The sequence below is a fragment of the Protopterus annectens genome, chromosome 2.part1 (genome assembly GCF_019279795.1).
Source record: "Protopterus annectens isolate FY-2018-M chromosome 2.part1, PAN1.0, whole genome shotgun sequence".
Classification (NCBI taxonomy): Eukaryota; Metazoa; Chordata; order Ceratodontiformes; family Protopteridae; genus Protopterus; species Protopterus annectens.
The window spans coordinates 345,721,115-345,734,105 of record NC_056729.1 but is presented as its reverse complement, the minus strand read 5'-3'; the positions used below and the strand labels follow the sequence as shown (position 1 = coordinate 345,734,105).

The window sequence follows — 12,991 nt, the reverse complement described above, 5'->3', positions numbered from 1 at the left end:
CTTTGGAATCCGGACGACCGAAGGGCTGCCTGAGGCAGGACAACCTATATGCGATGACTGCAGATGCATCCTTGAAGGACATCAGCAACCAACACAGGACCCAAGACTTTGCTAATCAGGCCGAATGAGGGCTACTGCAAGCAGATAACCCAAATGTAATGACTGCAACAGTGAAACACGAAGAACATCCTGGAGTAGAAGCCTGATCCAGACTGATCTTGGACTGTTTCAATGGCTTGTTTTTCTAGCAGCTTGGAAATTTTCTGTGCTGCCGCCTCTTTGCATGGGTGGTAAAAGTCCAGGAGGCGTTTGGGAAATTTGGGGGGGGCCCACAAAGGCGACAGAGTATCCTTTGGATATGATCTGAAGCACCCAGCGGTCTAATGTTATGGGCTTCCATGCCGCCAGGTGCAAGGACAATCGTCCCCAGACAGCCTCCAGAGTAGAGCAGCCAAGCCACCTCTCAGGGTTGCTGTCCGGGTCTGTCCGAGAAAGGCTTGAGACCCAAAATTCTTCAAACCCCCCCTCTGCCTCTGGGCTGATGTCCATTCTCTCCCCCTCTGCATCTGGGCTGACGTCCATTCTCACCCCCTCTGCCTCTGGGGGAAGAAGAGCCCCGAGTGTCCCAGGAATACTGTGACTTCCGGAACCACATCTTTTGCCCTCTCTGGTTCCGAGAAAAAGACCTTTGAGGGTTCAAGATGTGGATCCCGACGGCAGACAGTGTCTTCCCGTCCTTCTCACTCTGGACTAACTTCTCTGACTGTCTTACAAAAGAGAGTAGAGTAGTCATAAGGGGCACTGGCAAAGGATGCCTTGAAAGGTTCTGAAAATTGACAATTTGAGCCAGGCATTGGAACTCATGGACACGGCAGACACAGCCGCCCTAGCTGCTCCATCAGTAGCATGTGAATGGAGTCACATGGACATGTTGGAGACTGCTTTCAAAGTGGCTATCCTCATGGAGAACGAGTCCCTGTCCTCCTGCGACAGACTTAGAGGGAGACTTCGCCAGCTCTTTTACCAGGTCGCGTTGGAGTCTTGTGACATGGGCCAGGTAGTTCAGCACCCTAATAGAAAAGGTAGCCGAAGCGTAAACCCACTTACCCAGGCGGTCCATCATCCATGACTCTCAGACAGGAGGATGAACAGAGGAACTCTCCTGGGCTAGATCCTTCTTTGTGGCTGCTGCTACCACCACAGCATCCATGGGGGTTCCCCCCTTGTTCCATGCTTGCCTATCCGACGGAGGACTCAAAATCTTGTCAGACTTTTTTTGGAACTGATTCCATGGTGTCCGGCTCCTTCCATGACCGCGAGGTGACCAGGTCCACCAAGCAATCCATGGGAGGAAACACCCAAGAAGTAGATTAGCCAGAGCTTAAAGCCTCCAGGAACATGGACTCGTCAGAATAAGGATTGGGGGCACACCAACCTCCCCGTTGGCGAAGGATTTCCATGATGTCTACAAAGGAGACATCCACAGGAGGTGACCTAAGGGAACCTTCCACCATCATCCAAGTCCGTATCTTCGGTGAGGGACTCGGGGAAGTCAAGTGCCTCCTCTTGCAGGTATGCTTGCGAGGCACCTCTCCGGTACGGCTCTCCAGGGGGAACTCGCAAGCCACTTGTTCCGCAGCTGGAACCCATCTGGGGCTCCTCGAGCACGGGCTGTCCCGCTGGTAAAATGATGGGAATCGTAGAAAGAGCAGAGGGGGTTTGGGTGGAGTCCGAGGGGACAGTTGAGTCTCAATCCAGCAGAGAGAACCCTTTCTACCATGAATCTGAGGGAGAGCGAACCTCTTGTGGAACCAATAAGAGGCCGGTCTCCCCGGGTCCGACAAGAGAATCTGAGCCGGGCCCAAAGTAGATGGAGCTCCGAGGGAGAGAATATGGTCTGACAAAGGCGGAGCCGATGAAAAAAGTTCTACTCCCTCGGATCTGACACCCAAGCTCTGGCTCCGACAGCAGCTCACTCCAGGCAGTTGTAAGCGTCGATAAAGCAGGTACCGTCGGCACAGGTTCCCTGACTAAAGCCATCGTCCTTTGAACTCGGTGGACGGAACGGAGAAGTAGAAATCAGTTGGAAAAACTGAAGCGAGCTCCCCCCTCCTGAGGGAGAGGGGGCTGACAAGACCCCCATCTGGATCTGAGTAAGAATAAACCTCCTTCAGATAAAGACTGGGTGCACCTCGACGAGGCCACGGATTCTGACCTTGCGGGACGAGGCAGAGAGGCCCTAGTAGTAGAGCGCGTCTCCTCCAGCTCTGGGGAAACCTCAGAGATCAGAGCAGAAGGGAGTCACAGATCCTAGGAGTCTTATCTGGTGAAGAGAGGTCCAGAGACTTCTTGCGTTTCTCAGTCCTTGGTCTTAGCTCTCTCTCCTTCGCCCTGCCCCATTTCCGCTCCGCTTCCGCAGGCTTTGACTCAGGAGGTTGAGTCCCAACCTAGGAGGGAGGAGAAGCAAGGGTAAGAGAAGGAGAGGCGGCCACAACAGCCGCTATGACTGAAGCAACTGCCTCAGAAGAGGGAAGAAGGCCTTTCAGGGCCAACTTCGCCTTCCCGTCCTTAATAGCATGCGGGTTTAAACCCGCAAATATAGTGCAGTCTGTACTAAGGTGGGCCACATCCAAGCACATTACACAGAGTGTGGCCATCCACAGGGGACAACTTATTGCCACTCTCAGTGCATCTTTTAAATATGGGCTTATTAGCCATAACAGTGGAAAAAACAATCAAGTAGGATTTTTCTCACTGAACACACCACTCACCACAGTCACACACAGAACACACACAGAGGAGGGAAAGGAAGCAGCACAAAAAAGTACAGTTGTGTACACTTACCATAAATGTAGATGTTAGAGTATATTCACGGTTGCAGTCATTACATTTGGGTTATCTGCTTGCAGGTAGCCCTCAGTCGGCCTGCTTAAAGTCTTGGGTCCTGCGTCGATTGCTGTCTTTTCCTCCGTGATGTCAGGGGTATAAAACATGCAGCAGTCATTACATCAAGTTTTCTTCCCCAGATGTCAGGTGCCCCCCTAATGGGAAGCAATTAAATCTATAAATATACAAGGTCAGACCTCAAACCAAAACGCTTTTAAGCATTGAAAAGGACAGAAGAGGTAAACCAAACGAAGTCAGGGGGCTGGAGGGAGGGTAACCAGGACTGCAACAGTGAATACACTCGAACATCTACATTTATGGTAAGTGTACACAACTGTATTACGTTCGTGTTTCACTGTTGCAGTCATTACATTTGGGCAGATTCCAAAAGCTAAGGATGGGAGGAGGAATTTAGATAGCATTAGGACCAGCTATAAGGCCCTGCGAAACTGCAGTGGCAAAGCCAGCTCTAGATTTAGAAAAAATTGGCAAATGGTAATGCTAGGTGAAAGAATGTACAGAACTCCAGGTAGCAGCTTCTAGGATGTCTCTGGTAGATACACCTCTGAGAAAGGATGTAGAGGTAGATGCAGCCCTGGCTGAGTTGGATCTGATCCCCTGTGGGATAGGTTTTCCATGGTGCTTACAGCAGAAGTGAATGCAATGGCCTAACCAGTTTGAGATAGCTCGTTTGAAATAGCCTTCCCCTCTGTCCCTGCAGCAAATGCCACCAGCAGTTGTTCAGATTTCTTTTGAGGTTTAGACCTGTCCAAGTAGAATCTAAGCTGTCTGTGCACATCTAAGGAGTGCAGAATCAGTTTCCCTTTATTCTGTGGATTAGGAAAGAAGGTAGGCAAATGAATGGACTGATTAAAGGCCACACTGGATACCACCTTTGGCATGAAAGAGGGTTTGGTCCTGACGGACACCCTGTCCGCATGAAAGATGACAAAAGGCTCCACTGCCATAAGGGCCTGTAATTCAGATACCCTTCTTGCAGAAATGACGGCTAAAAGGGAAGCTGTTTTCCATGAAAGGAATTTTAAATCTGCAGTAGCACCTGGCTTCGAAAGGAGGACGGGTGAGTTTCTCTGATACAAAGTTAAGGTCCCAGGCTGGAGTTGGAGCTCTCCTGGGTTGTCTTAAATTTTTGGCCCCTTCCGAGGAACTGCTTGAGCAGTGGAAGAGAGAAGAGGGGAGGTTGTGTATTACAATGAGCTGCAATGGCTGAGGTGTGAATCTTTGAGGAAAAAGACAGGTCCTTGTGAAGCATCCCAGTTAAGTATTGTAAAATCTGAGGTAAATTGGGCACTGCTGTGCTCATCCCTTGATATTGGTTCCAGGCACAAGATCTTTTCCATTTTTTGCCTCTAAAATGACATCCATCGATTGTTTACTGAGGGATGATAAAGGAGAGCTTAGGTAATTAGCCAGGCTGCTAGGTTCTGTGTTTGAAGCTGAGAGTGCAGAATCTGGTTCTCCTGCTGAGACAGCAGGGTAGGAGTCGGATTCAGGTGCCATGAGGCCAACAGTGACACTGCGCAGGAGGAGGTACCAGTGTTGGCGTGACCAGGCTTGTGCAATCCAACCATCCTTGTTTTTTCGTGTTTGATCCTTGATAGTACTTTGGAGAGCAGAGGCAAAGAAGGAAAGGCATAAACTGATAGATTTTTCAAGCTGAAGGACAGAGCACCCACTTTCCAAGCTTGTCTGTGGGGAGTCCTTGCACAAAGTGTTTCCAACTGATAGTTCTGGGGGGAGGCAAACTGGTCGATATCTGGGCTCTCCCATTTGATTGTCAACATGCTGAAAATCCTTGGTTCCAGTTTCCACTCGTGTGGGTCCATGAGGCTTCTGCTTAGTCCCATATATGCCAGTGTATTTAGTTTTCCTGGCAGGAATTGAGCTTGTAGATGTACGTGGTAGCTCAAGGCCGTGTTCCACAATGCCATGGCTAGTCTACAGAGGGGGTAAGAATGTGAACCCCCCTGCTTATGTACCACATAACAGTGGTGGTGTCCGTCTTTACCATTAATTGTCCTGGAATAATGTGGTCCTTGAAGGCTGTCAGAGCATTCTGTACAGCTAACATTTCTTTATGATTGATGTGAAGGTGCATTTGAATTGGGTTCCATTTGCCCTGAATGCACTTTCCCTGCCAGGAGCGCCCCCCCCCCCACGCTTAGTCTGATGAGTCTGTTAGAGTTTGGGCGGCAGGGGGTAGTGTGAATGGTAGTCCCTTGTTTTGGTGGAAGGCCTCTGCCCACCAAAGGAACTCTAGACGTAGACATAGAATGATAACAATCATTGCTTCTAGATCCTGAGAATGTTGATACCATTGTAGTTTTCTCATAAGCAGTCTTGCATATGGAATTAGAAGAATGCAGGAGGCCATGAACCCGAAGCCTTGTAGTATTTGCCTTGCAGATATAGCAGGGTTTTGTGACCACTTGTTTGAAGTAGGTTGTCAAGTGAGTTTGTTTCTCTGGCGTGAGGTAAGCCATCTGGGAAGTTGTATTCAAGCTTGCTCCCAGGAATATAATTAGACGACAGGGTACCAGGTGTGATTTCTTTTCGTTTATGGTGTACCCCAGACAAGTTAGCACAGTCTGTACAAAAGCCAGATGATTCAAAAGTACGTCCTGGTTTTCTGACTGAATCTGTTTTTTCCGACTGAATTAGACAATCGCCCAGGTATTGGTATATTTGAATATTTCTTTGCCTGCAAAATGCAATGACTGGAGCTAGGCACTTTGTGAATACCTTGGGTGCAGTAGATAAGCCAGAGCGCAGTGCAGAGAACTGATAGTGCATGTAGCCTGCTTTGAAGCGTAGGTACCTTCTGCAAGACTCCCTGATTGGGATGTTCAGGTATGCTTCCTTTAAATTTAGTGTTGCCAACCAGGCATCTTTGCTTAGCAGAGGAAGCAACTGGTGAAGAGTCAGCATCTTGAATTTTGGAATCAACAAAAAGGTGTTTAGAGTAGGCAGGTCCAGGACAGGAAGCCATGAATTGTCTTTTCTGGGTATAAGGAAAAATCTAGAGTAGAAACCTTGCCCCTTTTTCTCTTCTGGTACCAATTGAATAGCCCCGATGCTTGAGAGAGAGAGAGAGAGAGAACTTGCTTTTGGGCCTCTGTCCAATGCTTTGGAGACATATCCAGCCAACCGCTTGAAGTTGGTGACGTGTGGAAGTGAAATCTGTATCCTTGGGCCACTATGTTTAAAACCCATTTGTCCTGGGTAATAAGTCCTCAGTTATTTGCATGAAGTGCAATCTTTCCGCACAAAGGGGCAGTCAGCTGAGAAGGGCTTGGAAGTTTTAAAACTGGTTCAAGGCTCCAGAGAGCACCCCAGCACTACCAGGATATACCTCATATCATGCTTTTCGGCCCCAAAACCAGGACCGAACCACAAAAGGAGGGGGAGTTTCCATATTTAACAAGGATATCCACACCTCCAGGTTAGTGGCATTGCACGAAGTATCGGAGACCATCCATGTGCAACTAACAGTGGGCAAGACTGCTTTTCAGTTTATAGCATCCTAAAGACCACCCTCTCAAAGTCAGGAATCCCACTCGGCTTTCCTGAAAACATTGGAGAACATGAAGATCTCTCCGAACACCATTATATTGGGCAACTTCAACTACCCAAACATTGACTGGGAGCACTACTCAAGCCCCAGCACCTTAACCCAAAGATTCCTAGAAATTATAAACTCTCATGCTATGGAACTAGTCACCACTCCCACAAGAGGGGACAACATACTAGACCTGATCATTACCAACATGGGGACTCTATGCTCCACACCAGAAGTATATCCCTCATTGGTAAGATCAGACCATAAATTAATTTCACTAGATGTCCACATCCCGACCCCACCCCCAGCCCAGAAAACCACAGAGAAAAACTTCTCAAAAGCGAACTTCTCACTTCTCAAAACCGAAGTGGAATCCTTCAAGGCCCTAGGGCCAGTGGAAACTACGGCCCAAACTGCAGAATCCTATATAAATGCATTCTATAGACATCTCCAGGAATGCATGGATCATGCTATCCCACACAAAACCAAGACCCAATCATCCAAAGGCAGGCGTCCGGTCTGGTGGATCCCTGCCATAAATAAACTGTACAACAGAAGGAGAAAGCTACTACATGATAGAGCAAAATCCCTAATAGGGAAGGCATCTCTGATCACTACTAGCAAAAAATTACGATCCCTCATAAAATCCTCCAAGGCCAGCTTCGAGGGAAAAATTGCACAAGACACCAAAGACAATCATAAGGCTTTTTTCAGTTATGTTAGAAACAGTACAGTTTTGTACCTACCATAAATGTAGATGTCCGATAGGAATGCATCTGCAGTCCTTACAAATGGGTTGTCCTGTCAGGCAGCCCTTCGGTCGGCCGGATTCCAAAGTCTGGGTCTGGCCTCGGCTGGTGTCGCTCTTCACCCAACGTCATAGCTGCAGTTATTCGGGTATAAAGGCATCAGCCGACGCCATTTTCCTCAGTGTTTCTTGCCCCAGATGCCAGGTGCCCTCTTGGAAGGCTAAATTTGGATAAATGCCAATGATTCCAAATAGTAGAGAGCAAACTCAAAAAATAAGCATGTATGTACATATATACAAACAATTACACCATAATAGATTCCCCCAGCTAGCTATAAGATGGGCAAAATACCCTAGGAGTACCACAGAGGGGAAGGTGGGTGGGTAATCCTGACTGCAGATGCATTCCTATCGGACATCTACATTTATGGTAGGTACAAAACTGTACTATGTCCTTCAAGGATGCATCTGCAGTCCTTACAAATGGGTAGAATACCATAGCAAAACTGGGGGAGGAGGATAAAAGAAGTTATGGTGTAGATAAAATCCCTTGCAAAACAGCAGTGGCAAAGCCTGCTCGGGATCTAGAGTATAAAGGTAGATTATAATGCTTGGCAAATGTATGCACGGAGCTCCAAGTAGCAGCCTCTAAAATGTCTTTGGTAGCCACTCCTCGTAAGAAGGCTGTGGTAGTGGCTGTAGCCCTTGTAGAGTGAGGCCTGATGTTTTCTGGAGTTTTCTTTCCATGGTAGGAGTAACAAAATCTAATGCAATTTCCTATCCACTTGGAGATTGTCTGTTTTGAAATTGCTTTTCCTTCCATTCCTGATGCATAAGCTACCAGTAGCTGGTCAGTTTTTCTATTGTCCTTGGTCCTGTCCAGGTAGTAGCGTAATTGTCTATGTACATCCAAGGTATGCAACAGTCTTTCTCCCCTGTTCTGTGGATTGGGGAAGAATGTAGGTAGGTGGATAGCCTGATTTAAAGACACTCTAGAGACCACCCTAGGCATAAAAGTAGGGTTTGTTCTCATGGACACTATCTTGATGGAAGATCAGGAAGGGTTGTACTGCCATTAATGCCTGTAGTTCAGATACCCTTCTTGCTGAAGTGACTGCCAGCAGGAAAGCAGTTTTCCATGATAAGTATTGTAATTCTGCTGTTGCTACTGGTTCGAAAGGAGGAAGTGTCAACTTTTCTAGCACAAAGTTCAAGTCCCATGCTGGCAATGGTAGCTTCCTAGGAGGTTTTACATTTTTAATTCCTCTAAGAAACTGCCTGAGCAGAGGATGTGAGAAGACAGGAGGATCCAGGCCGTATTCTGCTGAAATAGCTGATGCATGAATCTTGATAGAAGAATAGGACAGGCCCGTGTGGAAGAGCTCTGCCAAATATTCCAGGATGTTGGCCATGTTTACCAGTGACACATCTTCTCCTTTTGCAGTACTCCAAATGAGATATCTTTTCCATTTTGCTGAATAATTTTTTCTTGTTGATGGTCTGCAAGCCTCAAGGATAATGTCTTTAACCCTTTGGGATAAATGTGGGTTAATTGATCTTATGCAATGTACCAGGCAGTTAGCTGCAGAGTTCTCAGGTTTGGGTGCAGGATGTTGTAGTTGTTCTGTTAGTAGCAAGGGAACCAGGGGCAGTGGCCATATTTGTTCCCGAGACATGCTCCTCAGTAATGGGTACCAATGTTGCCTTGGCCAGTCTGGAGCTATCAGAATGATCCTTGGACGGTCCTCTTTGATCTTCAATAGCACCTTGTGCTTCAAAGGAAGTGGTGGGAATGCATAAGTGGTCAGATTTTTCCAACTGAAAGATAGGGAGTCCACCTTCCAGGCTAGTGGGTGGTACGTCCTTGTGCAGAATTTCTTTAGCTGGTGATTGCGTGGGGATGCAAATAAGTCTATTTCTGGGAGTCCCCATTTTCTTGTAATGGTTTTGAAGATGGTCGGATGCAGCATCCATTCGTGGGCATCCGTGGTAGTCCTGCTTAATATGTCTGCTAGAATGTTTTCTTTTCCTGGTACAAAAATTGCTTGTAACTGAATGTTGTAGCTCAGGGCCACATTCCAGAGGTCCAGTGCCATCCGGCATAGAGGGTACGAATGTGTGCCCCCCTGTTTGTTGATGTACCACATAACTGTGGTGTTGTCTGTCCTTATCAATTGACCTTGTCGAAGAAATGGTCTGAATGTTTGAATTGCCAGTTTCACTGCCAGCATTTCCTTTAGATTTATGTGAAGGTGCAGCTGGTCTTGAGTCCATAAGCCTTGTATGCACTTGTCCAGCATGTGGGCCCCCCAGCCAAGGTCTGAGGCGTCCGTCGTGATGGTTTGGCTTGGTTGAGTGCTGTGGAAGGGCAATCCTGTGTTTGATTGACAGGCCTGAGCCCACCATAGGAATTCTTGCTTCAGGCATGGAATTATTGGAATTTGGATTTCTAGGCTGTGCTTGTGCTGAGACCATAAATTCCTGAGGTACCACTGTAGTTTTCTCATATGCAGTCTGGCATGAGGAACCAATATTATGCAGGATGCCATGAAGCCCAAGGCTTGTAGTACTTTTCTTGCTGTTAGATGGTTCTGCTTTGTTAATGCCATGAAGTAGAGAGGTAGTTGCTCCTGTTTGATGTGTCCAGCTCTGCACCCAAAAAGGTTACTCTTTGGGATGGTATCAGTCTTGACTTTTTTATATTGACTGTATATCCCAGGGCTTGTAGCAGGTAGATGACCCTTTGTAAGTCTTCTGCTAGCTTGTTTTTGTTGTCCGCTTGTATCAGGCAGTCGTCCAGGTAGGGGTAGATTTGAATTCCCTGAAGCCTGCAATGAGCAATTACTGAAGCCAGGCATTTCGTGAACACTCTGGGTGCAGTAGATAAGCCAAAGGGCAATGCTGAGAATTGATAATGCTCTGATCCTGCAAGAAATCTGAGGTATCTTCTGCAAATTGGTCGTATGGGGACGTGCAGGTATGCCTCCTTGAGATCTAGAGTTACCAGCCAAGACTCCTTGCCCAGCATGGGAAGAAGCTGCTGTAGAGTCAGCATTTTGAATTTTGGTACAATGAGAAATGTGTTTAAAGCGGACAGGTCGAGAATAGGTCTCCATTTGCTCTCTTTTCTTGGTACCAGGAAGAGTCTGGAGTAAAATCCCTTTCCTTGCTCGATAGATGGTACCTTTTCCACAGCTCCCATTCTTAATAATTGAGATACTTGTTTTAGAGCTTCTGCCTTTTGATTTGGAGGTAGGTTTGGCATTCCTCTCTTCCCTGGTAGAGTATGGAAGTGAAACCTGTAGCCTTGGTCTATTGTCTGTAAAATCCACTTGTCTCTTGTGATGTAATGCCAGTTTATTGAAAATAATGCTAGCTTCCTGCCTAAGGGTGCTTCTAGTTGTTTCCTGGTAGGTGGTGCCAGAGCCAAGTCACTGTGATTGTCCTGTAGTTGTGGTGGTGGCTGTGTCTGTGGCTGTACTTCGCTGGTTGTTACCCTGCCACTGGCGTCCCCTGTAGGCACCCCTGGATTGGCTTCTGCCTCTTGAACGCCTATTCCTGCCTCTCTGAGCTCTGGAGGAGTCTGGAAAGGACCAATTCTTGGAGGGCCAATTCCTGCTAAACCTTGGTGGTTGGACCTGTAAGAAATCTTTTACTGTTTGGACAGATTTTGCCTTCTCTTCCATCTTCTCCAGCACCTGTTGTGCAGGAGAGCCAAACAAATTGATCTTATCCATAGGAGCATCTAGTAGTTTGGACTTGACATGGTCTGGTAAGGCCTGCTCTTTTAACCATGCATGCCTTCTGATAACTGTGCCAGTCATGGCTGATCTAAAGGAAGCCTCCAGTGCATCATAGCCGCATTTTAAGGAATGGTTACTGACTTGCTGAATGTTATGTATCATTTCCTGAACAGATTTTTTGTCTAATGGTTCATCAGAGGACAGTTTTTTGGTTAACTGATCTAGCATAAATTCTTGATACTGGATCATGTGAAATTGGCAGTTCAAGGCCCTAGCTGAAAGTGTAGCAGAAGTGTAAACTTTTTTACCCCATCTCTCTAAGGATCTGGATTCCCTATCAGAGGGGAGGGGGTTTTTAGCAGAGGTAGCTGCTACAGCCTTAGGTCCTTGGGAGATAGTCTTGGGATCTGCAAAAGGAGCCTTATACAAATGGTTATGCGTGTCCGGGACCCTGTAGAATCTATCAGGCTTAGCAGGGGCCGGAGGTAGAGAATCAGGAGCTGTACAAGCAGCATTAAATGCATCATCTACAACAGAAAGAACTGGAGGAATGGCTAAAGGCCTATGTTGTGGTAAATGCAGAAAGGTTCTAAGCCTTTTTCTGGAGTCTGAAAAATCCTGGCCCTGCCACTGAAATTGTTCCCTCATAGCATGCAAGGTTTCCCCAAAGGAAAATTCCTCAGGCGGAGAGGCAGAAGGGATGGACTCTTCAGCATCAGAGTCTTCATAAGGGGAGAAAGGAGCCTCTGGAGGGTCTGTATCATCTGAAGCATCAGAGGAATCATCAGTAGAAAGTGGCTGAAGGGGCTCTGCTCTAGGTCTCTTCTCTGGAGATGGTTGAAAGGCCCTGTCTGGTTGAGGTTGGGATCCCCGGATTAAAGAAATGAGATCCTCTGCTAAACTAAGCATTTGTGAACTAGAGCTAGGCCTGTGAGAGGGGGTCTTAGCAGGCACAGATTTAGTAGCTTTAGCTGCTTTAGCCCTGGCAAAGGCCTTAATAGACATGGCTGCAGGAGGCCTAGCAGCTCCACGTGCAGGAGTTGAAATATCCAGGGGAATAGTGTCTGATAAATCCTGAGAAACAGCAACAGCAGGTTGGATTTCAGAAGCCGATTCCACCAGTTTGGAAGAGGCCTTGGCAGAAGGTAAGTTTTCGGCTGAAGGAAGAACCGTTTGCTCGGTTTCAGCCGAAACAGAGACACTCGCGGTTGGCTTAACCGCGGTTTCGGCCGAAACCGCGGACCGCGAGTGTCGGTCCTTTTCCTTGCGCTTTTTAGACATTTGCGTAGTCGGAGGATCCGACGGCATAATATAAGCAAAAATAGAGCCGAAAAACTCCTCAGCAAATTCAGACCGACGTCTAAGCGTCCGCCGGTTAAAAGAAGCACAGGCTAGACAAGCTGCTACGTCGTGGTCTGGGCCTAAAGAGGGTAAGCAGTAAGAGTGGGAATCTTTATGAGGTATTTGTTTCCCACAAGTTAAACAGTTATTCACTTTTTCTGACATCGGCTGAGGCAAGAAAGAGTCCCCAACGGGGTACTTAGCTTTTTAGAAGTCTTCGGTAGTAGTATTCGGTAGTAATCTCTGGTTCTGACCGACCGGCACTTGCGAACAGCTTCTGCTTCGGGCGCCACGCGGCAAGAAAGACTGAGGAAAATGGCGTCGGCTGATGCCTTTATACCCGAATAACTGCAGCTATGACGTCGGGTGAAGAGCGACACCAGCCGAGGCCAGACCCAGACTTTGGAATCCGGCCGACCGAAGGGCTGCCTGACGACGGGACAACCCATTTGTAAGGACTGCAGATGCATCCTTGAAGGACATCTGGGATGCAACTCCCAGACTTGTTCTGAGTTGATTCTAAACGACAAAAAATACACTGAACCCACAGACATCGCCAATATCCTGGCAGACAGGTTCAGTGCAAACTCCCAAAAGAGCAAGTAACTATCCCGGCAGAGGGCTGCCTCCCAAACATCTCAGATGCTCAGGTGAAGGCTGCCCTCTCCAAGGCAAAAAACACTGCTTCCATGG

The 12,991-nt window shown here is 47.5% G+C and overlaps 1 protein-coding gene across 1 annotated transcript in view; it reads right to left on the bottom strand.

The window, feature by feature from the left end:
- DHX15 (DEAH-box helicase 15) overlaps window positions 1-12,991 on the bottom strand; it is a 1,215,680-nt gene that overhangs the window by 773,245 nt on the left and 429,444 nt on the right. The window contains exon 7 of the mRNA XM_044062183.1: window positions 3,966-3,975. Within this exon, the coding sequence (XP_043918118.1) occupies window positions 3,966-3,975 (10 nt within the window). The remainder of the gene's footprint in view (window positions 1-3,965; window positions 3,976-12,991) is intronic.